The 27,023-nt window shown below is 35.0% G+C and overlaps 1 protein-coding gene across 4 annotated transcripts in view; it reads left to right on the top strand.

Moving 5' to 3' along the window:
• Positions 1 to 27,023, top strand: part of MGAT4A (alpha-1,3-mannosyl-glycoprotein 4-beta-N-acetylglucosaminyltransferase A) — a 122,206-nt gene that overhangs the window by 79,061 nt on the left and 16,122 nt on the right. For all 4 annotated transcript variants that reach the window (XR_009248716.1, XM_058684369.1, XM_058684367.1 and 1 more), the window contains exons 6-12: positions 8,213 to 8,259; positions 10,018 to 10,131; positions 11,743 to 11,818; positions 20,458 to 20,572; positions 21,639 to 21,769; positions 24,670 to 24,777; positions 24,904 to 25,097. Coding sequence is in view for 3 of the 4 variants with exons in the window: in XM_058684369.1 (XP_058540352.1) it covers positions 8,213 to 8,259; positions 10,018 to 10,131; positions 11,743 to 11,818; positions 20,458 to 20,572; positions 21,639 to 21,769; positions 24,670 to 24,777; positions 24,904 to 25,097 (785 nt within the window). In the remaining variant the exon portion in view is untranslated. The remainder of the gene's footprint in view (positions 1 to 8,212; positions 8,260 to 10,017; positions 10,132 to 11,742; positions 11,819 to 20,457; positions 20,573 to 21,638; positions 21,770 to 24,669; positions 24,778 to 24,903; positions 25,098 to 27,023) is intronic.

Raw genomic sequence — 27,023 nt, 5'->3', positions numbered from 1 at the left:
TTTCCTGCTGTAAGTGACTAGAAGGCTGAACAAAATATGATTCATTTGTTCTCAGACGTTGGACAACAGACTGTGCATGATGTGATTCCCAGAGACAGAAAAATAAGTGCAGTGGATACCACAATTCCCCCAACTTTCTGCCTGGAGATGCATTCCAGATCACATTGCAGGAAGGGCAGTTGCAAATAGAGCAAGTGGAAACTGCAGGTTAGAGTTGCAGAAAGGAGACTGCTGCACAGAAAATGATGATGCCTTTTTTGTCTTTGTTGTATTAGGGCCACACATATGTAGGGTGAAATTAACAAGTCTGGGGGGAGGGGGAATGATCAGGGAACTATAACCCGAACAGTTCCCGTTGCTCACACAGGATGGGTTCTGACCAACTGGAATGGCAGGGCATTTAGTGGCAACTCCAGAGGAGTTAAAATATCCTTGAAATGGTTATTCTAGGCCCATCCCAGTAAAGCTTAAAAAGAGGCCTATGGGGGGTCAACTAATGAACAAATAACTGCCTGTTAAAATAAAGCCCAATACTTTTTTTAAAAACAACAAGGTTAGGACACTCAACAATGTAACATTTGTAATGTTTATTATCAAATAAAAAATGGTTAATATGCCAAGGAAAAAAATGAGTCATAACTAAAAGAAAATTTAGCTAATAGAAACAAATCTAGAAATGACAGAGGTGATAGAACTGGCAGGAAAGGACAATAAAACAACTATTACAAACATTTTCAAGTCCTTAAAACAATGAGGAATGGAATGGAAGATGTATTAAAGAACCAAATGGTGGAACATATAGCAATGAAAAGTACAATATCTGAAATTTAAAATTTACTGAATAATCTTAAAGGCAGATTAGACCCTGCAGAAGGAAAGGTCAGTGATTTTAAAAATAACAATAGAATGTATCCAAAATTAAATAGGGGAAAAGACTGAAAAAATTAAGAATAGCGCCTCAGTGGCCAATGGGATAATATTAATTGATCTACCATATGAAATTCCAGAATGGAGAGGAAAAAGAAGGAATAATTGCTTTTTGGAAACAAGAAAAGTATAAACCCTTAGATTCAAGAAGTCCAAAAAGTCCTAGGCAGAATAAACACAAAACCATTGTCAGGTATGTCCTAATCAAATTGCTGAAAACCAGAGATATAGAGAAGATCTTGAAAGAAGCCAAAGACAGATTATGCACAGAAAAAGAAAAGAATACTACTCTAGATTCTTGTTAGAAAGTATGAAGGCCTGAGACAATGGAACATCATCTTTAAAGTGTTGGAGGGGGAGCCCGGTTTTTTTTGTTTGTTTTTGTTTTTTTTCATTTTTAAGGTTTTAGTTGAATTGCCTTGTATTTAATCAATTAGTATTAAGTGTTCATGCTACATACAACCTCATGACACCCAGGTGTGCGGGCATCTGTGAAAGCAGTGCACAGATATAGTGCAATCTCTATCCAAATAACAATGACATTTTTCTCAGAACTAGAACAGAGAATCAAAGGGCACCTTTATCCCTTCTACGGGTGGGCCACCTGAGGGCCTTTCCACCGTGCTCACTTGCCTGGTCTCCTGCTATGTCACGGGCTTCTGAATTCTAAGCAAGTTCTTTCACAATATTTGTTTGAGACTTTGTTTCATTTCTTTCATTTCTTGATAGAATGAATAAACAGAAAATGAGTAAGGATAGAGATGATTTAAACAATAGTATCAGCCTAATGATATAAAATCTTAAGAGGTAATTTAGAAGGTAACTATCAAAGGTGGTGGATATTGTTTTTATTTTCATGACATCTTTCCAGAGACTATCTTATGGTCTATTGGAGTGATTCAACCTTTTTAAAAAATTGAATTATAATTGACATACAATACTATAGTAGTTTCAGATGTACAGGATAGAGATTCAATATTTTATACATTATAAAATGATGACCACAATAGATCTGGTTACCATGTATCACCATGCAAAATTGTTACAATATTATTGACTATATCCTGATGCTGTACATTACATCCCCATGACTTATTTATTTTGTTACTGGAAATTTGTACCTCTTAATGTCCTTCACCTGTTTGCCAATGCCCCCAACCGCATCCACTGTTTTCTGTAAATATGAGTCTGTTTTTATTCTGTTTGTAAATTTTGTTTTGTTTTGTTTTTTAGATTCCATGTGTAAGTGAAATTATATAGTATTTGTCTTTGACTCGTTTCACTTAATGCAGGTCCATCCATGTTGTCACACAGATGGGAAGATTTCATTCTTTTTTTATTGCTGAATAATATTCCACGTTGTTTCTATACCACATCTTCTTTGTCCATTTATCTATCACTGGACACTTGGGTTGCTTCCACATCTTGGCTTTTGTAAATGATGCTGCATTGAACATAGGGAAACTATATCTTCTCAAATCAGTGGTTTTTTTTCTTTGGATAAATACCCAGAAATGGAATTGTTAAATCATATGGTAGCAGTATTTTTAAGTTTTTGTGGACTCTGTACTGTTTTCCACAGTGGCTGCACCAATTTACATTCCCACCAACAGTGCGCAAGGGTTCTCTTTTCTCAGCATTCTTGCCAACACTTGTTATTTCTTGTCTTTTTGATGCTAGCCATTCTGACAGGTTTAACATTGCTTTGATTTGCACTTCCCTGATAATTAGTGATGGTGAGCATCTTCTCATGTGCCTGTGTGTATGTCTTTTTTGGAAAAATGTCTATTCAGTTCTTCTCATTTTTAAATCAGGCTTTTTAGTTTTTTGTTTTTGGATTGTATCAGTTTTTTTATATATTTTGGATAGCAACCTTTTATCAGATGTATCATTTCCAAGTATCTCCTCCCATTCAGTAGGTTGCCTTTTCATTTTGTTGATGGTTTCTTTTGTCACACAAAAGCATTTTGTTTGATGTAGTTCCATTTGTTTATTTTTGCTTTTGTTTACTTTGCCTGAGGGGAAATATCCAAAAAAGTATTTCTGAGACTGATGTCAAAGTGTTTACCACCTATTTTTTTTCTAGGAGTTTTATGGCTTAATTTCTTACATTTAAGTCTTTGATGAATTCTGAGTTAATTTTTGTCTTTGGTGTAAGATTTTATTCTGGTCCAGTTTTATTCTTTTGCATGTGACTGTGCAGTTTTCTCAACACGATTGAAGAAACTGATTTATACCTTTGTATGTTCTTGTCTCTTTTTTGTAGATTAGTTGACCATTTAAGGGTGGGTTTATTTCGGGGCTCTCTTCTACTCCATTGAGTATTTGTCTTTTTTCCATCAGTGCCATACTGTTTTGATTACTATGGCTTTGTAGTATAGTTTGAAATCAGGAGCATGTTACCTCCAGCTTTGTTCTTTCTTCTCTCTCAAAATTGCTTTGGCTATTTAGGATCTTTTGTGGCTCCATATGAATTTTAGGATTATTTGTTCTAGTTCTGAGAAAAATGCCATTGGTAAATTTGGTAGGGATTGCACTGAATCTGTAGAGTGCTTTGAGCAGTACAGACATTTTAACAATATGAATCTTAACAAGCCAAGAGCATGGTATATCTTTCCCTTTGTTTGTGTTGTCTTTAATTTCTTCCATCATGGTCTTAGGGTTTTCAGAGTGCAGATCCTTGACCTCCTTGGTTAAATTTCTTACCTATTCTATTCTTTTTAATGCAGTTGTAATGGAATGGTTTTCTTAATTTTTTTCCCTGATAGTTCATTATTAGTGTATAGAAACACAACGGATTTCTGTGTGTTAACTGTGTATCCTGCAAATTTACTGAATTTGTTAGTTTTAATAGTTTGGGTTTTTTTTGTTTTTTTTTGTTTTTTTTGTTTTTTTTTTGGTGGAGTCTTTAGAGTTTTCTATGCATAATCATGTCAACTGCAAATAGGACAGTTTTACTTTCTTTCCCATTTGAATGCCTTTTATTTCTTGCCTCATTGCTGTGGCTAAGACTTCTAATACTACTTTGAATAAAAGTATTGACAGCAGGAATCCTTGTCTTGTTTCTGATCTTAGAAGAAAAACTTTCAGCTTTTCACCCTTTTATTGTTAAGTATTATGTTAACTGTGTGTTTCTCAAATATGGCCTTTTTTATGTTGATGTACTTTCCCTTTATACCTACTTTGTTGAGAGTTTTCATCATAAATAGATGTTGAGTTTTGCATCTGTTGAGATGATCTTGTAATTTCTGTCTCTCGTTTTTTTAATGTGTATCACAATAATTGATTTGCGGATATTAAAACATTCTTGCATCCCTACTTGGTTATGGTATATGATCCTTTTGATGTATCGTGGAATTTGGTTGCTGATAGTTTTGTTGAGTATTTCTGTATCTGTGTTCATCAGGGAAATTGGCCTGTAATTGCTTTTTTGGGGTAGTATCTGTCTGGTTTTCGTATCAGGGTAATACTGGCCTTGTAAAGTGGGAAGTGTTTCTCTTCAATTTTTTGGGATAATTTGTGAAGTATAGATATTATCTCTTCTTTAAATATTTGATAGAATTCACCTGTGAAGCCATTTTGTCCCCAACTTTTGTTTGTTGGGAGGTTTTTTAAAGATCTGTTTTAGGGGTGCCTGGGTGGCTCAGTTGGTTGAGCGATCGACTTCGGCTCAGGTCATGATCTCGCAATTTGTGAGTTTGAGCCCCACATCGGGCTCTGTGCTGGAAGCTTGAAGCTTGGAGCTTGGAGCCTGGAGCCTGCTTTGGATTCTGTGTCTCCTCCTCTTTCTGCCCCTCCCCAGCTCACACCCTGTCTGTCTGTCTGTCTGTCTGTCTGTCTCTCTCTCTCTCTCTCTCTCTCAAAAATAAACATTAAAAAAAATTTTTTTTTAAAAGATCTGTTTTATTCTTAGAGTGTACATGAGTGGGGGAGAGGGGTAGAGAGAGGGAGAGGGAAAAAGAGAAGATGAGTGAGAGAGAGGAGAGAGAGAGGGAGAGGGAGGGAGGAGAGAATATCTTAAGCAGACTCCATGCTCAGCATGGAGACTGACGCAGGGCTTGATCCCTCGACTCTGGGATCATAACCTGGGCCAAAATCAAGAGTCAGGATGTTCAACTGACTGGGCCACCCAGGCACCACAGGAGTTTGTTGTTGTTTTGTTGTTTTACTGATTTTATTTCTGCATGATTTGTAATTAGTCTGTTCAGATTTTCTATTTCTTCATGATTCAGTGTTGGAAGATTATGTTTCTAGGAATTTATCCATTTCTTCTAGGTTTTCTAATTTGTAAATAATTGTTCATAGTATTCTCTTAACATCCTTTATGTTTCTGTGATATGGTTTTTTTTTTCCTCTTTCATTTCTGATTTTATTTATTTAGGCTTTCTCTTTCTTGATGGATCTGGCTAAAAGTTTGTCCATCTTTTCAGAGAACCAGCTTTAGTTTCATTGACCTTTACTTTTTAGTTTCTATTTCATTTATTTTTGCCCTGAACTTTCCTTCCATTAACTTGGGGCCTTTTTTTTTTTTCTTTTTTTCTAGTTGCTTTAAATGTAAAATAAGATTGCTTATTTGAGATTTTTCTTGTTTCTTGAGGGAGGCCTGTATCACTATGAACTTCCCCCTTAAAACTTATTTTGCTGTGTCCCAGATTTTGGGACGAGTTTCTATTTTCATTTGTCTCAAGCTGTTTTTGGATTGCCTACTTGATTTCTTTATTTGACCCATTGATTGTTTGCTCTCCACGTATTTGGGTTTTTTCCAGTTTTCTTGTTGCATTTAATTTCTAGTTTAATACAGTTGTGGTTGGAAAAGATACTTGATGTGATTCCAGTCTTCTTAAACTTATTGAGACTTGTTTTGTGGCTTAACATGTGATCTATCCTGGTGAATGTTCCATGTTTCATGTTCCATGAAAACAATGTGTATTCTGCTGGTTTAGAGTGCAGTATTCTGTGCTCTGTCTCACCAGGACTGGTCCAGTGCAGCAATATGATCTAAGCTTTTCTGTTAAGCATCCCATTGATTAGGTATTCCCAATTTGTACATAGATATTTACAAATCACACATATATGCTATTAATAGCATATTGTACTCCCTAAAATATATCAAAAATAGAAAAATAGAACATTCTTTTTAAATATTTTTTTACATTTAACTTTTTAAATCACTTTTTTGTAATTTAACTATTTAAAGTCACAGCTATGCAACCACCATCTCAATTTTCAAACATTTTAATCACCCCAAAAAACAACTCTGTACACCTTACCCATCACCCATTAATACCCTTCTCCCCCCAGCCCTAGGAGACCATTAATCTACTTTCTATCTGTGTAGATTATTCTATTCTGGATGCTTTATACAAGTAAAGGCATATAACATGTGGTCACACATTGAACAAATGTGAACGTGTTCAAGGTTCATCCCTGTTGTAGTATGTATTAATAATGCATATACATACTAATACAATAGCATATAGTTTTAATATAAAATACTTAATTTTACTTAACCATGAGGAACACTTGATTCTCCAGGAAAAAATGCTCTTTCTTTTTCTATGTATGTCCACTTTCCTTCCCACCTTTCCCACGTATATACCATTCACGTACCCCTAGAATACACACATCTCAGTTTTATATTTGTAGATGCATTCCGAGAATTGAGTGATAATATTGCCTTTGAAAAAGTCTCCACACGCTTTTAAAAAAGATTCAGGAAAAAGTGCTCTCTTTTAATTTAATGCAAGCAAGCCCCAAATATCTGATATTGCCTATCTTATTATCAACATTTAAGAGTGGGGGAGAGGCAAGAACAGTTTCCAACCACAACTGTATAATGGAGATAACGATTTGCCTGGCTGTTTCTAGGCCAGTTATACATTTAGCTTTCTTCAGAAGATTCCCAGAATTCCCTTAGCTGATACCAGAAAGGATTTATTCTCTGGTGGAAAAGTGATATCAATTACAGTCATTTAAGCAAACCTTTTGTTAGTTCTGTTGATTAGCATAAGGATTACAGCATAAGGATTACATATAATATTAGATTTGGCTCATGTGAATTTCATACGTATTATTACACGTTACTTAATGAATCTACATTTACTTTTTCTTCTTGACCTACCTCTTGGACAGCCAACTGGGAATAGGGAGGTGGTCTTGTTCATCTCTGTATTCCTGTTTTCCTTGGATAGGCAAATCACTGGCCCTCAATAAATGCTTAACAAATTGAATTCCAGGTTGTTTTTTAAATTTATTAATATCTATATAAGCCAACCTTGATCATATTCTTGAGAATTATAGCTGATGTGTGAAAAGATACTCATTAGTTATATATGTTGGTGATAAATTATTTCAAAAGAGATCGCTGACATTTGGTTCATATAGGGGAAGTACAGAAGATTTTGAGCGGTGTGCCAGTTGTATCTCCATAGTTAAGAGTTTGAAGAATGTGGTCTTAATGTCTCACTCCTAAGTCTTTAAATTTAACAATAAAAATAGGAATTACTTGCAGTCAACAGAAATTAAAGTTAACATACTTTTATAGACCATCTTCTATACTACAACTTTTTATAACTTAATAGTTTTGTAATTTCCAAAATTTATCTTTTTGTTTTGGTTTGTTTTCTTTTTATCAAGTATTAAGTGTTTTGTCAATCTATAACACAGATCATATTTTATGTATGATTGATTCTTTTTAGCATTTTAATATAAACTGTGACTGTATTTAAAATTGGTAGGGGGTATTAGATCTTTATTTGTATATAATTCTAACTGTGTGTAAAGCGCTTTTTGACTTGGGTTCTAATCATTATCAGCCTAATAATGAGAATCATAATAATACAGACCATAACTGCTTTTTATTACATAGTTTCATCATTTAATGTCAGAGTCGCTAAGATATTATCTCCTCCTGCCTTTTATTTTTTTTTAATAAAAATGGAAAAATCTTTCTCTATTGTTTATTCCATTATTTATTCACTACTTCCAGTTTGGATAGTTGAGAAGAGGTAGAAATAATTTCTGTAGTCAGTTTTTTCTACTGAATCGAACAAGGACAGTTGAAGGTAATAAAACTGACATCTGCTTATTGTATTAGTAAGTACTCAATGATATATCGTAGTGCAATAAAGTAGAATAAAGTAGAAATGCAAACCTATAAGCTGTCTGAAATTTTAATGCACTGCTTTAATTGAATGCTGTTAATTATTTATTTGAATTCATTATCAAAAGTTAAATAAAAATTTAAAAACATTAATGTATGTACAATTTTTTTTCTTTTTCCCAGACAGATAGTGATTATGTACACAGTGTTGTAGCCAACCTGGAGAAAGAGTAAGTTGTTAAATATGAAAATGATCTTTTAGTTACTGTTACTTCTTGGCTTTTTGCTAAAAGAAAATGCTTTCTTTTTTTAGTTCCTTTCTCTGTGGAGTTCATTTTTCATTGGGCCATCTATAATTGGTCTTTAACCTTATCATAAAGTAGGTGCATATATATCCAGTTTTCTGATGGTGGATAAATTGGTGTATTTCAATATAGAAAAGATTTGAATGTCCTACATATATGACCCTATCCAATAAATTCTTAATCTTGAAGATAGTGAATATAGAGAGAGTCTGTTGACCAAGAAAAAAACTTCTGCTGTCAGGGTAGATAGTCTTGCAGCAGTTTCAAACCTCAGTGCTAAATTATGGCTGAATCTGTACTGTTCTGCAAAAATTGAGTAACAATTTGCTGTGAGCAAGGCACTTAGCAGCTAACAGGTGGAAATCTTAGTAAGTTTCAGGTATTAGTGTTTATATCATCTTCATAGTTTTAATAGTGATATCATAAAACTAGTCTTGATAAGGGTTTCTTCACTGAGTTTTATGTTTTTGCCCCAAAAATGTATCTTTTACTTAAAAAAGACAAAAAGAAGCAACAATTACTTGCCAACTCTAGATTTAAAATAATGCGGCTTTCTTTGTCCATCAAAATGCTGAAACCAGAGATTTTTAAAAATATATGCAGAGTTCAGAATTGTGCATTTGTTAGATTTTTTTTTTCCCTCAAGTGCTCGATTTCTTGGCAGCCTTTATATAAATACAGTTTAGTATAGTCTCCTTAAATATAGGAACAAGGCAGTAACTATTGGCCCCTCCTCCCACAGAGCACGTGGACAGGTCTCTGGGGCTTAAGCTGTGATTTTGTCAGTTCTCTTCTTCCTCAATGTATAGGAAAACCAAGCCCAGAAAAAGGTACATTTAAGCACAAAGGACATATGTGCGAAGGCAGGTAGCTGCACAAGAATTTTGTGGAGATTGGCAAAAACTAAATAAGGGAGAATGCAAATGTGAAAGAAATTACATTCGAGTTAGTAAAGCTGCTTATAAAAACCTTAGAACAGATTTTCTCAACCTTGGCACTGTTGACCTTTTGGGCTTGATAATTCTTTGTTGTGAGGAATGTTGTATGCATTGTAGGATATTTAGCAGCATCCCTGGTGTCTCCCCACTAAATGTCAGTAGTAGTACCCACAGTTAGGACAACCACATCCCTCCAGACATTGCTAAGTGTCTGCTTGGGGGACAGGATGGCCCCAGTTGAGAAATGACTACTTTAGAATGACATATAATCTATAACTCACAACTAAACCTTTCTGAAAGTTGAATAACTGGTTTTTGCATACATATATAGAGACACACAGTCAATAGTTTATTTTTTTTTTCAATTCTCTATTTTCTGTGATACCTTGATTTGATTTTTAAAAATTCTGATACTTTTTAGGAGTATTATATCTGCAGTTGGCCCAGGATTTCTATGCTTCTCTAAGGATAGTAGCATTTTACACTGTTTTTAAAGCATTATTTTTAAAAAAAAAAAAGCAAAAAAAAAAAAAAAAAAAACCCCACCAAAACCCTTTTGTTATTGGAAAAATTTGCATTTTCTGGCAAGTAAAATCAATGATGAGCTACTTCACTGAAGACACTGTGATGTGACCATTACAGTATACGTTACTGATGTGTTTTATGTTAAACACAGTAAGTTGAGCATTAAGATAAATAAAATCCCACAGAACTTAAATGACTCAGCTGTCCTTTCTCATGGTAGATTTTCTAAAGAAATCAGTTCTGGTTTGGTGGAAATAATATCACCTCCTGAAAGCTATTATCCTGACCTGACAAACTTAAAGGAGACATTTGGAGACTCTAAAGAAAGAGTAAGGTGAGCCTGTGTTAAGATCCCCCACCCTTGTGAGTATGATACATAATAAATGTAATCCTTATTTATTGAAATGTACCACATTTTAGGGTTGAACTAATTTGTGAGAGCTAATGAATTTTGGTTATTTTATTGGAAATTCTGATGAGAGGTTGAATTTGGTATGCTCAATAACTTGTATAACTAACTGCTTTTCTGTGGTATAACTTTTCTTAAGAGTATTTTCAATACAATTCAGAAGCTAGTTCATATAGAAATCAAATGTTTGTATGCAAAATAAATGAGAACTGATTCAATGAAAGTGATAAAAACAATAATACTGTTCTGCAGAATTATATTGTAATAAATGTATTTAGTCAACTGGATTTATTTGTCTCTGACTCTCTCAAATTGAAGGACTTAAAACTTTCAATGTGTTGTTATTAAAAACATTGTAATCTAAGAGACATTGACATTAGTTTTGGATTTTCTATAGGCAGAAAAAAAGGAAAAATACAGTTTTGGGAAGAGACTTACTGTGTTTCTTGAGTGAATTTTTCTGAAAGATGTGTCTACATAGTTGGTTGTCTCAATAAATATAATTTTAGTTTTAAAAAATATAGGGTTGAATTTGGTAAAAAATTTTAAGTCATCTCATTAAATTCAAAACAGTTTATAAAGTATATTCTGGAGAAGTTTACTTATTATTTAAACCTTTTATTTTTTTTAACTAGCTTTTACAACCACTTTTCTTGTTCAACATTAGTCTGTTTCTGCAGGCTACCAGGAATTCACTGAAAGGACTTAATATTGTAAACCTTAATATGTTTTGGGGTTTTTAAGCATTCAGTACAGTATTTATTAATTTCCACCTGTATGTAAAGCACAGCCCTGGTCACCAAAGCAGTGATCCCCGAAGTATAATTTTTGAAGCACCAGTTTCCAGAGACATTAAAATGTTAAATTTGAAAAAAGGTCCTATGGTCAAAAAAGTTTGGAAAATATTGGACTAAAAAGTTTTTTTCTTTTTTATTTTGAGAGAGAAAGAGAGTGCCAACACCAGTGGGGGAGGGGCAGAGAGAGAGGGAGAGAGAAAGGATACTAAGCAGGCTCCGTGCTATCAGCACAGAGCCCAGCACAGGGCTCAAACTTATGAACTTCACAGTTCATGACCCAAGCCTAAGTCAAGAGTTGGACATTTAACCAACTGAGCTACCCGGGCACCCCAAAAGTTTTTCCCAACAAATGTATTGACTATTTCAATGCCTCTAATGTATTAATATGTCTCCAGAAGGAGAATATATGTGCTTCCCAAATTTACTTGACACTTGACTTCATTTTTCCTCAGGATGTCTTGAGGATTAGTGTTTTGGGGAATATGTTTTGATAAAGGCTTCATTAGAGAAAAGTGAAGTCTCTTTCATGCTTCTCTACATGTGTATGTATGTGTGTGCCTGTATCTGTGTATCTATAGGTAGATAATTTGCATACATGTATATTATATACTGTGTATATACGTGTGTGTATTATAAAATATCACAACATACAATATGTACTCTAAAATATTTACACCTAATCTTATTTTGCTAAATTTGAGTCTGATTCCTAACTTATTTTTGAAAAAAATTTTTTCAGATGGAGAACAAAGCAAAACCTGGATTATTGTTTTCTAATGATGTATGCTCAGGAAAAGGGAATATATTACATTCAGGTAAGTGTGATTTTTGTTTTCCTTTCATGTTTTTCACACTTTTGAAGAAGTAGTACCAAGAGTATATGTTCATTGAAACAGGAAGTTTGGAAAGTGTAAACCCTCTAAGATGTATATGTTGATAATAATATATCAGAAAGCAGAACAGTCTGTCATAGTCACTGATAATGTGGGCTCTGCATTTCCATTCTCCAGTTTAGCCCAACACTAGCTTTCCAGATAACGGTGTGACAGTGGGTGCGTCACTCACCTCTTTTCTCTCATCCCGCCATCTCTGCTCTCATTCTCCCTCTCTCTACTGTTAAAAAGAACTAAGGTTTAGTTACTTGGCAAAATTTAAAGAAGGATTTTTTTACAGGTTTTTTTTTTTTTTTTTGGTGGTCTTACAGTAGGATAGGTTTTTTGTTTTTGTTGTTTTGTTTTTTGCATGCTACAGTACATTTACATTTATATTGAAGATAAGAATAAGTTTGTTATGATGTGGGTTTTAAGTTAGCCAGATAGGCAACAACTTAAATAATTCTAGGAAGCTCTTATTTCTTCTAAATCTCCTTCTCCTTGTGACATTACAATTGGAATTTCATTTCTTTAACCAAAGGTCTTTATTCCTTGTTCATATGCAGATACTGCACACTATGCCTGTCATTTTTTTTTAGTTAAAAAGTTTATTAGATATTTCCCTGGAAGTATACTTTGATTGATGGGAGTGGTAAAAAAGGGGCTCTGGGTCCCTTAATCAGAAAGGAAATAAATGGTTTGCAACTGCTGGCATAGGTTTGGGAGGGAAGGAAAGAAGGAAAAGCCTCCTATCACCTGGGAAGGCCGACTTACTGAGGACAGACTTTGTCTCCTTTGACATTTTATCTTGGGCCACCTGTGTTCAAATGTGCATGATGAACCTTTTTCCTTGGTTCTCAGGCTGGGAAATGTAAATGATGATAGGGTCAGAATATGGCATTGTATGTAACAGTATACAAGAGTTATGAGTGTAAAAACATGGTATCCTAAAATTAGTACATTTCCTTTAAATGTCTTAGAGAAGTCTTTAATTTCAAAATAATAACTTCAAAACATTTTATTAAACATGTCTCCTATTATTGTAGTGGAAGCTTGCTGTTTGTTGTAGGGCCAATATATATTTACACTATGACCAAGAACTTTATAGAGAGAACTTTAAAACGTGTAGTTATATTGCTTTTAAATTTTATTTTAGATTTCTCTCTAAGGAAAGAATGGAATCTTAAAGCTTTTTTTGGTGTGGAGTATAGGAAAAGTAAGCATTAGGAAATTAAGGAAAGGATGTGGTTAAGAAAGAGGATAAGGAAAACTTTAAGCAGGGCATGTATATATGGTGTTATAACAACAGTAGCTGTGAACTAACATTGCACACTTACACCATGTGTCATGCATTGTTCTTTACAACTTAGACTTTACACATATTAACTCATTTAATACAACTCTTTCACAAGAGCAAGATCATACTGTACATACTGTCTTGTAATCTGTTTTACTATTGTTTAACATATTATAGATATCTTTACATGCCAGTAATTACAGACTGGAATAATTTTTAATCTCATTAAAATATCATTATTCAGATATCATAATGACCTTACTGTTGGTCACTTAGATTGTTCCTAACGTTTCAGTTGTGTCACAGATGAATCCAGTGAACATTCCGGAAATTACCCAATTTTCCCAAAAATCATGCCTCCAAAAAGAGGGAATAGCTTTACATTGAATTCTTGACATAATTTCATTTTACATAGAATTCTTTCAGTGAGTTCATTATAATTTGCAAAATATTGGTGGGAAGGGGCACCTGGGTAAGTCGGTTAAGCATCTGACTCTTAGTTTCAGCTCAGATCATGATCTCATGGTTTGTGAGTTGGAGCCGCGCTGACAATGCTGAGCCTGCTTGGGATTCTCTCTCCTCCTCCCCCTCTTCCCCTCCCCTGTGCATGCAGGCACATTCTCCCTTTCCCTCTCTCCCAAAATAAATAAAATAAGCTTAAAGAAAAAAAAGTACTGGTGGGGAAAACACATTAGCCTGAAAAGTCTTCAGTTTCATACTAGTTTTGAATGTTTGTGAAGGATAGAAATCACCTGGCAAAATTGGAGAAAAATTAATGTGGGGAAGGAAAGACATTCAATCCAGACTTGATAATTATCCTAGGTGTATGACTTCATGAAATGTATTTATTTATTTTTTATTCTTTTTTTTTAAATATGAAATTTATGTCAAATTGGTTTCCATACAACACCCAGTGCTCATCCCAACAGGTGCCCTCCTCAATACACATCACACACCCTCCACTCCCTCCCACCCCCCATCAACCCTCAGTTTGTTCTCAGTTTTTAAGAGTCTCTTATATTTTTGCTCCCTCCCTCTCTAACCTTTTTTTTTTCCTTCCCCTCCCCCATGGTCTTCTGTTAAGTTTCTCAGGATCCACGTAAGAGTGAAAACTGGTATCTGTCTTTCTCTGTATGACTTATTTCACTTAGCATAACACTCTCCAGTTCCATCCACATTGCTACAAAAGGCCATATTTCATTCTTTCTCATTGCCACGTAGTATTCCATTGTGTATATAAACCATAATTTCTTTATCCATTCATCAGTTGATGGACATTTAGGCTCTTTCCATAATTTGGCTATTGTTGAAAGTGCTGCTATAAACATTGGGGTACAAGTGCCCCTATGCATCAGCACTCCTGTATGCCTTGGGTAAATTCCTAGCAGTGCTAGGTGTGTGACTTCATGGTTGCATATGCTGGAGTATGTCCTACCCAGGTTTTTGAGAGAGTGCTTTTAAAAAAGGCAGTAGGGCACCTGGGTGGCTCAGTTGGTTAAGCATCTGACTCCCACTCAGGTCATGATCTTGCAGTTGGTGAGTTTGAGCCCAATGTTGGGCTCGCTGCTGAAAGCATGGAGCCTGCTTCAGATCCTCTGTCCCCCTGTCTCTCTGCTCCCCCCTCACATGCTGTATCTCTCTCTCAAAAATAAATATTTGGAAAAAAATAAATAAATAAAAAAAGCAAAAGAACCAGAGGTTACTCTGTGGTCATCACAGGCATACTCCTAAAGGTGGAAAAAATGTCACCCGTGCTAATGTTACGTTTTGGCTTGAAATGAAGTTTCGTGTGACAGAATCATACACTTTCATAAAGTCCTGTATCACAGACGACTTGGAATTGAAGACCATGTCTTCTGGAACACTTGTTGGGTGATTCAGGTACTTCCTAGATGGCACCGAGTAATTCCTGCTGTATCACGTAACAAGGCACATTATGTCTAGTTGACCCACTTGTATTGATGCTGACACTAATCAGTGGGCTTGGTGGTGTCAGCCTCATCTGTCCTTTATAAAGCTTCCCAGCAGCCACTCCTCTGATTTCCACATTCTTTGATTATTTTTCCCCAGATCAGTTATTTCATTAGAGGTGCCGAGTGATAATTTTCTAATTGTGTAATTTGTAATGTTCTTATAAGTTGAGTTCATCTGTAAAGAACTTTTCCTCAACTCTTTGGTTACCTTGAAAAATAGTTCACAAAGGAAAGGCAGAATAAATGCCTATTCTTTCTCTTCATTAAATTTCAAAGGTGGTATCCTAGAAATCACCAGTGGCGGTCTTTTAAAAAATATTGTTATGAACGCATGGATTTTTAAATATATTTGATTTGCCTCAGACCTTGCAGTCACTATTCATATTGATGCTTACATTGGTACATCATAAGCTGGTGGGAATCTCTTCAAATTGGCTCTTGTAGTCCTTCAATGTAAGTCTAGTAATCTTAGATCATTTCTTTGCTGACTGGCACAAGATTTGCACATTTTCTATGGGAGATCTAGAATCAGCTATTTCTCTAAGGAGCTCTTTTCCATTTAGAAGCAAATAGTATTTAGGACCCCAATCCAGGTGCTCGAGATGCTTATTGCTATTATGGTGTCTTTGCTTCCAGGATAAACTTTTAGCAAGGGAAAGAGTATTTTTCAGGAGAAAAATCTACAAGCTCATATTAGTGTTCCCAAATCAAATGAAGATTTGGGGGTTTTTACTTGACTTTTTTGAATTTATACATGTATTTCTTTTACATTGAAAGTCTTGGTTTTTAATCACATTATCCTAATAATATTATTCTATAGTATAGCTGAAATACTTACAAAATAATGATACCATTGTCACTACTATTAGACTGATGAATGCAATTTAAATTTTCTTTGTGCTTCCCCCCTTCTTAGAATATATACCAATATGGATATATTGTCAAAATACTATGTTTTAAAATAACTGGAAATAATTCTTTATACTGTATGATCATGCTGCCAAATTGATATGAAATTTGGTTTGTTTCATTTTGTATTCAGTTTTTAGCATTTTTTATCCTTTTTAGTTGTAAAAAAAATTTTCCAAAATCATAACTTATATAAGATACACAGAAGTCTCACTTTATTTATTTATCTATTTAATTTAATTTAATTTAATTTAATTTAATTTAATTTTACTTTACTTTTATTTTATTTATTTTATTTAATTTATTCTATTCTATTCTATTCTATTCTATTCTATTCTATTTATTTTGAGAGAGAAAGTGAGGAGCATGAGTTGGGGAGGGACAGAGAGAGAGAATCCCAAGCAGGCTCCACACTGTCAGTACAGAGCCTTGAACTTACAAACTGTGAGATCATGACCTGAGCCGAGACCAAGAGTTGGATGCTTAACCAGCTGAGCTACCCAGGTGCCCCAGAAGTCTCACTTTTATCCCTGTTTCCTCCCTCTCCCATGGGTAACCACCATTAATTTTTTATTGCTTTTTATACTTTTAAAATTTTTAAGCAAAAATATAATATATATATTTTTTTCTGATACTGCATTTGCATACTATAAAAACAATATTTTGTATCTTGTTTTTTAGCCTCCCTCTGTAAACGAGTGATCACTAATGAGATGTAAGATTTTATTTATTTTCTTAAATGTTTGTTTATTTTGAGAGAGAGAGTGAGTGGGGGAGAGGCAGAGAGAGAGCAAGAGAATCTGAAGAAGGCTCCATTCTATGAGTGCAGAGCCTGATGCAGGGCTCAAACTCACAAACTGTGAGATCATGACCTGAGCCGAAGTCCAAAACTTAACCAGCTGAGCCCCCCAGGCTCCCTGAGATGTAAGATTTTTTAAAGAATGGCTCTTGCCATGACAAAACACTGATGTCAGAGAAGTACATATGTTCACTAAAAAACCTGTACATAAAGGCTTATAGCAGCTTTTTTCATAATAGCCCAAATCTAGAAACAACCCATATGTTCTTCAGCCAGTGAATGTTACACAAACTGTGTCACATCTATACCACAGAATACTAAATAATGAAAAGAAACAAACTATTGATACACAGCACATCTGGGATCTCAGGTAATTATGGGCACTTTAAAATTGAATCTTAAAAGGTTGCATACTGTATGATTCCATTCATGTGGCATTCTTGAAATGACAAAGTTGTAGAGATGGAGAACAGACTATTGGTTACCAGATGCTGGAAGTGGGGAAGGAAGGAGGTGGCTGTGAATATAAAGGGTAGCGGTAGCACAAGAATCCTCGCGATGGAACTGTCTCCCAAAAACTACATGGAACTAAATACATACACGAATACATACACAAACCTGAATGCATGTAAAACTGGTGAAATGTAATAAGGTCATCAAATTGTATCAGAGTCAGTTTATTGAGAGAGAGAGAATCCCAAGCAGGCTTGACCTGAGCCGAAACCAAGAGTCCAATGCTTAACCAACTGAACTACCCAGGTACTCCAAGTTTTTTTAATTTTTTTTTTAAATTTTTTTAATGTTTATTTATTTTTGAGAGACAGAGTGTGAATGAAGGAGGGACAGAGAGAGAAAGAGACACAGAATCTGAAGCAGGCTCCAGGCCCTGAGCTGTCAGCCCAGAGCCTGACATGGGACTAGAACTCACGAACAGTGAGATCATGACCTGAGCTAAAGTCAGACACTTAACCTAACTGAACCATCCAGGTGCCCTTCCAAGAAGTTTTTTTTTTTAAAGTGAAGTTGCTTATATATAGAAATATATTGCATTTCTATACACTAATAACAAAGTAGCAGGAAGAGAAATTAAGAAAACAATCCTGTTTAGAGTTGCACCAAAAAGAATAAAATACCTAAGAATAAACTTTAACCAAGGAGGTGAAAGACCTGTACTCTAAAAACTATAGGACAGTGATAAAAGAAATTAAAGATAATACAAACAAATAGATATTCCATGTTCATGGAATGGAAGAATTAATATTGTTAAAATGTCCATACAACCTAAGCAATCTACAGATTCAGTGCAATCCCCATCAAAATACCAACAGCATTTTTCTCAGAACTAGAACAAATAATACTGAAATTTATACTGAAATACAAAATACCCTGAAAAGCCAAAGCAATCTGAAGAAAGGAGAACAAATCCGGAGGTAACACAATCCTAGATTTTAAGATATACTACAAAGCTATAGTAATCAAAACAGCATGGTATAAGCCCCGAAATAGACACATAGATCAATGGAACAGAATAGAGAACCCAGAAATAAAAGCGAAGTTGTTTGATAAGATGTGAGAATTGAACAAAGCAGTTTTCCTAATTTAATGTAAAAATGTAAATTTATGGGGGCGCCTGGGTGGCTCAGTTGGCTAAGCGTCCAACTTCGGTTCAGGTCATGATCTCACAGTTTGTGAGTTCGAGCCCCACCTCGGGCTTTGTGGCGACAGCTCAGAGCCTGAAGCCTGCTTTGGATTCTGTGTCTTATTCTCTCTCTGCCCCTCCCCACTTGTGCTTTGTCTCTCTCCGTCTCTCAAAAATAAATAAACGTAAAAAAAATTTTTTTTAAATGTGAATTTGTGTATGGTAACCAAAATTAGTGTATTGAATTTCAAATAGGCATTTGACTATTTCATCTACATCTCTGTGCATTTAAATAGCTTGTTTTTGGATTTACTTATTAGAATAATTTGGAATGGCCTGATGTTAGGGATCATCTTTCCTTGGGGTATAGATAGTATTTAGATGTGAGTGTAGGCACCTCTTTTTTTCAGAAAGCAAGGTTAGGTGCCAGTATAGCTCTGTGCTTTGTCTGGTTTTCCCTCCAGCTTCCCTGAAGCATAAAACATGCCTTGCCTGTTCACTGATGTATTATTCCCTGGGTTTAGTATCGTGTCTGGAACACAATAGAAGCTCAATAAATATTTGGTGAGTCATTATCATGTCTTTCCAAGTACTCCTACTGTTTCTTCACAGATAGGAAGAAGAAAGCTTGTAGGACTTAAATACCTGAAAAATATAAATACTAAAATAAGTGAAAATTGCTTGGCAGGTAACTGGAAGTGATAATGTGACATTAAGAAAAGGAAAAAAAAATTTCAAGGTCATTAAAATCATCTTGTGACTTAAAATTTTTATGAGAGGAGATTCTGGGGAGGAAGTCTTTGCATATGCTTGTGATCCTTGATCCTTTGTCAACTCCCAGTTGAATTGGTAAAAATCCCAAGTGTGAATAACACATGGGCCAACTGTGTGGAATTAACTGGCACTCTGAATTGCTACAGCTTCTTAAGTATTTTGAAAATAACTTTTAAAATACAAAAAGTGAGGGGCACCTGGGTGGCTGGTCAGTTAAGTGTCCAACTCTGGATTTTGGCTCAGTTCATGATCTAACAGTTTGTGGGATCAAGCCCCAAGCTGTTAGTGAAGAGCCTGTTTGAGATTCTCTCTCCCTCTCTCTCTCTGCTCCTACCCCGCTTGTGTGTTCTTTCTCTCTCTCTCTCTCTCAAAATAAATAAATAAACATTAAAAAAAAAATACAAGAAGCGAGCTTTCAGGAATCTATCCTACAGAAATGAAAAGCAGTAATATGTAAATATAAGCAAATTTATTACATCATTGTTTGCATTGGCAAAAAATGAGAAATAAGCTAGATGTGTGTCTATGATCAGGAAAGAGTTGAATGAATTGTTTCACATTTATAACATGGAATATTATGCATTTAGTAAATATCAACCTGGAAAGATATTCATGATATATTAAGAGACAAAAGACAGTTTGATAATATGATCCCTTATTATAAAAACGTACATGTGGATGGGCAAGTGTGTGTGGACCTTTTTGTGCTGTGTGTCCATATAAGAGGTAGCAAATAGATGCACACCCAACTTTTAACATTGGTTACCTCAACTAGCAGGGTGGAGGGCAGAGAAGGAAAGCTGCTGGCTTTTTCTTTGACCTCGAACAAGTATTATATAAAAATTAAAAAAAAAAAATTAAAGGCTCACAAAAATTCTTCTCCTTTGAAAAGTAAAAAAGGATAGTGTGAAGTCATGTTGGGTGCTCAGAAAGGACCAGAAAAGAGTAATTTGTGGAGTGGTGCTGTGATCTCCCATAGTAATGGAGTAGTTTAGGTGACTTGCTATGTGTGCCTCTTCCATTTTATTTTCCTCGTTTTCTTTTAATAAAATTTATTTTTATATTTTCATCATTTTTGGCCATTGTTTTCTTGATTTGTGTTTAAAAGTATGCTTGAGTTTTCTTATAATAAAGAATGTCCTTTAAACCTTTCCATCTCTTTGATTTATTAATCTGATCAACTTTCTTTAGCTTGAAGATGATATTATTGTCAAACAGAATTACTTTAACACTATAAAAAATTTTGCACTTCAACTTTCTTCTGAGGAATGGATGATACTAGAATTCTCCCAGCTGGGCTTCATTGGTAAGAAAAGTGTCAGATTTATCTACTTTTCAGAAATAACTGTGACTTTTGGAATCGTAAACTAATTTCTTTTACCTTCAAACTGTCTTTTTTTTCTCTGGAAATAGATTGCTTGTGAGGAAATTTAATTTAGGTAAACTTCCATGTATAAAGTGATGAAAATCAACCCAAAATAGTATTTGGGTACTTTTAAGGTTGTAATATTTGCTGTGGAGTTCTCCAGGCAGCCCCTCTGGCTTCTTGTGTACACACATAAAGCCAGCCATGGTCCTGAGCATGTCTGATTTCTTCTCTCACACCTCCAGCTCCCTGTTTATGGCCCAGTGCTTTTGCAGCATTGGGGTTCTTTTAAAAAGAATGCCACACTAAATATTTTCTAGTATGAATACCTAGTATTTGATGTAGTACTTGACAGTGATTCATTCATAATCATTTGTTACTTTCATAGACAAGGTTCTCATTGAAAAATTTTTTCTCACTAAAGTTCATAAATTATACAATTAGAATATGTTTAAAGTTGAAGAATTTCAGGAAGTTTACATGTTTTAAGAAACAGGATAAAATTTCACTTCTTGTAGTACTTTAAATATTAGAGGCTAGGCCTTTGACCTTGTTGATCATTTATCTCAAAACTTAAGAGTTAGAAACATCTTTGTGAAGGTTTCAGTGAAGGCAGAATTGGAATGCCTTGTTTTTTGCATTTATTTATTAGGTTAAATGTTTTGTTTGTTTTTCTTACCTAAACCTAAAGGATCCTAAAGTTCCTTTTTTTTTAATGGGAAGAATGTTAATAAGACACAAAGGAAAAATCTCTGACTTGCTTCTTGAGCCAGTAGTTGTATGATAGATTTTGTGATGGAGAAAGGAGTTTCGTAGTTGTGTGACAACCCAGAAATGTTTAGCTAAAGTAAGTTTGTTTGCTTTTGATAAGACAAATAGGGAAATTATTCATAATGATTTGTATTTGAGAGCACAAGCTTTATTTGTTGTATAGATTTCATTTATTTAAGCCATTTTGTTGCTTGGTTTCTTTATGAAAGCTATTGACTGAGAATGTTTTTTTCAGGTAAAATGTTTCAAGCACCAGACCTCACTCTGATTGTGGAATTCATATTTATGTTCTATAAGGAGAAACCCATTGATTGGCTCTTGGACCATATACTCTGGGTAAAAGTCTGCAACCCTGAGAAAGATGCAGTAAGTTAATTTCTTATGAGGGTGGATGTAGGAGTGCTGACCACACGGCCTCCATCTTTGGCCCATCATTGTGTTCACGTTCACTCTATCACCTCTCTTGGGGCTACATGTTCAAGGCCCCATGGTGATTAATAAACATAGGTTAGAAGTGCCAGCTAAGGCTGGGCTGACGAGAGGCTTGTTTTGGCTTCGCATGTATCTCTTAGAGATAATACAGTCTTTCCCCTTCCTCATGCACAGGTGGTACCACAAGATCTACTTAAAGGTTAGCTGTCAATTAGTGCATGTACACCCATTGACCTCCCTACATGGCCCTTGCTCACTCCAATGTGTCCTCTCACAGTAAAATCTGTGGACTAAGGTCCAGACTTTGCAGAGAAAAACTGCACAGTTGGATCATCATCCCAGTCAGTTCCTCCCCGACGTCAGTTACCTTGAATAAAATTCTGTGCTTTCTCAGTTGGAGGGACACTTTACTGTCCCTCTCCCGCCTTCTAACCGTGGAAAAGGCTTCTTTTCTGTATCCTGTGAAAGGGACTTGCAGGGAGCCAGATTTTATAAATGAACAGTTAAAGAGCTGAATGAAGTGTTTTCACTTAACATTTGAAGTGCTTGCTTGCTTTCTTGAACTGACAAAAAGTTCCTAAATTAGAGGGATTTTTAAATAACAGTGGAAAATCCTGTAAATCAGTGAAGTCCACCCTTCTTTAAATTTCTGATAAATGTTAGTAAGTGTCTTTAGGCTTTGTTATTTGGTTACTGTTGGCTATAGATGGTCTCATAGCTGTCCCAGGGGTATTGTTTCAGCTTTCTTCATACTCTCTGTCATTGTTCCTTTTTCAAACACTTGGGGGACAGAATCGGACCCCACTACATCTGTAAATAAGGAATAAAATAGAAGTAATATTTTATACCAAAACAATAGCAAGGAAAAAAAGTACCTTTTAGTGTATTACTTGCAAGAAACCAGTGTTCATATTAATATGCTGACCTTTGGGATTATGGTAGGTAAGTAACTGAATGATTTTTGCTTTGATTATTCAAATATGTTATTTCCATAGAGATCTTATTGTAAAAAGTAATTAGATATGTTTTCTTTGTCCAATTTGAATTGTACCACTGGAAAAAAAATAAATTTTTATTTATTTGCTGTAACCATAAATAAAATGTGAATACACATTCTTAGAAATAAGTCAATTTTGACATGTAATAACAGGAAATATTTATTATGGGCATGTGTCTTCATAAGGATGACTTAGCATTCATTCTAACAAACATTTAATTTGACTTCATGACTGTATTATATTCTCTAAAATAGTTTAATCATCCTACCTGCCAGTGAGTTTTTAGGACACTGTCTTGTGTTTATAAGCCATTCTGTCTCTCTCTCTCTCTCTCTCTCTCTCTCTCTCTCTCTTTAATCACTTTTTTAGAGCAAATCATAGAGTATAGCCAAATAGCAAAGTATCTGCTTTCCAACAGTGATTACATATAAATTGATTTGAACAATTTGTTTTTATGATGTAAGTCCTGACCTGTATTTTCTTTGTACTTCACAGGAATTTGTATTGTAGGACACAAATAAAATCATATGATCTTTATACTTCTGCAGTATACTTGCATTTAATTGGTCCTGTGCAGTTTTATCTAATATATGGTTAGGTTCTAAAATGAGCCTGTGAGGTGAAAATCTCCAATAGTAAAAATTAAAATCATCTATAAATTTTAGCACACAGCCCTGTGGAGAATTTTATCTATTCTGTCACTCCTTCTTAGGCCATGTTTTTCTGTGGCCCATAATTCTTCAGTTGCTTCCTCTAGAATGTCAGGGAAACTGTCACCGCAAACTTGCTGGCCTCCAGCACAATATCTCTCTGACAGTGGTTTGGGAAACCCCACAGAGCATTCACACATTCTTTCACAGGTTTATTAACCCACTTTGTTCAGGCACAAATGGGCTCAGTCTCAGGCACTGTTCTTTTCTTCTTCCTCTCTGTCCCACACCTTCCCTCCTTCTACCCCTTGATCTTCTCCTATCCTCAACCCTTCTCTCTCCTTTTCACTTGAGTAGTTGAATTTTTGTAAAATTTTATATTACCTCTGTTTTACATTTTGTAAAATGTTATATTACCTCTGTTCTAGTGTTAGTAGTAATAGTAATGAAGTAAAACCTTTTGAGAAAAATGCAGCATTTTAATACCCAGTAAATTATTGCAGGCCTTTTGTCCAGCTCTTGGTTTTGGCTCAGGTCATGATCTCATGGTTTGGTGGGATTGAGCCCCATTTCAGGCTCCATACTGGCAGCGCAGAGTCTGCTTGAGATTCTGTCTCTCCCCCTCTCTCTGCCCTTCCCCTGCTTGCTCTCTCTCTCTCTCAAAATAAATAAACTTAAAAAAAAAGTCAAATCTACATTGATATATCTTGAAATATGGTTAGAATTAAATCCTTAACTCTTCTCTTAGATGTACTTATTTTAAATTTCCATATCATATCCGTTTATCAAGTAGGTAGCAAACCTATTAATATCTTAAAGAGGACCCTTAAAAAATATGACTTGGAATTATGAGATGAAGTTGGATTTTCTTTTCAATATTCTTTTTTTTTTAAATGTTAATTAGTTTTGAGAGAGAGACAGAGTGCGAGCAGGGGGAGAGGCAGAGAGAGACACACAGAATCTGAAGCAGGCTCCAGTCTCTGAGCTGTCAGCACAGAGCCCGACATGGGGCTTGAACCCATGAACCATGAGATCATGACCTGAGCCAAAGTTGGACGCTTAACTGACTGAGCCACCCAGGCTCCTCTTTCTTTGCAATATTCTTTAAAAGGGCTTCTGGTTTTTCTGATGAGGACAAGATTTCACTTTGCATTGTGACACTTTTTTTTTTATTATTATTATTTAGAAACATTGTGATAGACAGAAAGCCAATCTACGAATTCGCTTCAGACCTTCCCTTTTCCAACATGTTGGTCTGCATTCTTCTCTATCAGGAAAAATTCAGAAACTCACGGTTGGTGATTTAATTTTATTTTTCTCATGCACATATAGTTTGTTTCTCATGCACATACAGTTATTGTTCTTCTTAAGTATAAATAATCTATAAGTTGTTTAATAGCATACATGTCTCTCCTCCTAGGATAAAGATTACATGAAACCATTACTTCTTAAGATCCATGTAAACCCACCTGCAGAGATATCTACTTCTTTGAAGGTGTACCAAGGACATACACTGGAGAAAACTTACATGGGGGAAGATTTCTTCTGGGCTATAACCCCAATAGCCGGAGACTACATCTTATTCAAATTTGATAAGCCAGTCAATGTAGAAAGGTTGGTGACTGTTAAAATCTATTTGGTCTTATATTTTTACATGTCTTAAGATGTGTGATTTATGATGGCTTTTTTGTGTGTATAATAGCTGTGAGGAGGTAGTGAGTCTCAAATGTTAGGTTATAAAATATATTTCCTACAGTTACTCAGTAATCAAATGGGTGTGTTGTTTTCAGATATAATATCAGCCTTTAGTGTGTTTATTAAATTCTGTTGGTATTTCTGAACATTTATTTAGTATAGTTTTTTAAAATTACTTTTATGTGGAACTCTCAAAATATAAAGTTAGTTTTCATGTCCTTATTATTGGCTATCCCTTAGGATTTAACTGAGAGCTAGTCAGTTACCTAGCAGTTTGGCTGAAATGATAAATTTGACAGACTGTGACTATCCCTGGTCAGTCAGATGCTGGATTACTTTTAGATGACCATGGTAACCCTTTTGTGTTTTTCAGAATTTATGTTCATTTCGCAAAATTTAGGACTCTTTTCTCCCTGTTTTTTAATAGTGATGATTCCTTCTACCTCTCCTCAGCTTTGGGTGTGTTCTCTAGATAGTCTATGATACATTTAAATGTAATCCCCTAAAACTAATTCTGTAGTTATGTTACATGTTCTCACATGAGGGCCATCCAGTTTTTAGAACCCGCCAAAAATCATCTAGGATAATTCTATTTCAGGTGGTCAGAAACAGTGCATAGTTATAATGTTATTAATTTTATTTTGTTACTCTAAACTGATTCTAAAGAGGAATTTAAATGTATAAAACTGTATCTGGCAATGGACTATCACTGGGAAAATATTTCCGAGTAATTCTTCGCATGTATGAGCATATAATATTTTTGTTGTTAGTTAATGTTCATTTTCATAGTATATAGTGTGATACTTAGTACTTTGAGGTAGTGTTTACCATACTTAAAAGAGTCATAAATATCTGATGAGGTTTTAATATCTAAAATACATATAGAACTTCTATAACTCACCACCAAAAAAATAAACAATTTGATGAAAAAATACACGGAGGATCTGAATAGACATTTTCCTATTACATACAGACGATGTACAGATACCCAGCAGATGCACGTAAAGAAACTCACATCAGTAATCATCAGGGAAATGCAAGTCAAAACAATGGGATATCACCTCATACCAGTTAGAATGGCTAAAAGCAAAATGACAAGAAATAACAAGTGTTAATGAGGATGTGGAGAAAAAGGAACTCTTGTGCACTGTTGGAGGGAATGCTGACTGGTGCAGCCACTGTGGAAAACAGTATGGGGGTTACCCCCCAAATTAAAAATAGAAATACAGTATGATCCATTAATGCCACTGCTGGGTATTTGCCCAAAGAAAAGGAAAACGCTAACTTGAAAAGATAAAGGCACCCCTCTGTTTGCAGCATTATTTACAATAGCCAAGATATGGAAACAACCCAAGTTTCCATCAGTAGACAAATGAATAAGGAAAATGTGGTGTATATATATACACAAAATAACATTATATACCCACATAAAGAATGAGATCTTCTTAGTGACAACATGGATGGACCTAGAGGGTTATTATGCTAAGTGAAATAAGTTGGACTGAGAAAAACAAATACCATTTAATTCCACTCATAAGTGGAATCTGAAGGAAACAAACAAAAACCCACAAATAAACAAAAAGAATCAGACCTTTAAATACAGAAAACAAACCAGTTGCCAGAGGAGAGAAGGTGGGGGGATAGGCAAAATGGTGAAGGAGAGTAGGAGATACAGGCTTCTAGTTATGGAATGAATAAGTCACTGGAATAAAATGCACAGCATTAGAAATACAGTCTGCGATACTGTAATATTGTGATAGGGTGTGGTGACAAGTGGTAGCTACATTTGTGGTGAGCACAGCATATAACATAGGTTGAATCACTATGTTGTACACCGGAAACTAA

Source organism: Neofelis nebulosa, chromosome 9 (assembly GCF_028018385.1).
Source record: "Neofelis nebulosa isolate mNeoNeb1 chromosome 9, mNeoNeb1.pri, whole genome shotgun sequence".
Lineage (NCBI taxonomy): Eukaryota > Metazoa > Chordata > Mammalia > Carnivora > Felidae > Neofelis > Neofelis nebulosa.
This window is presented reverse-complemented; position numbering and strand designations above follow the sequence as displayed.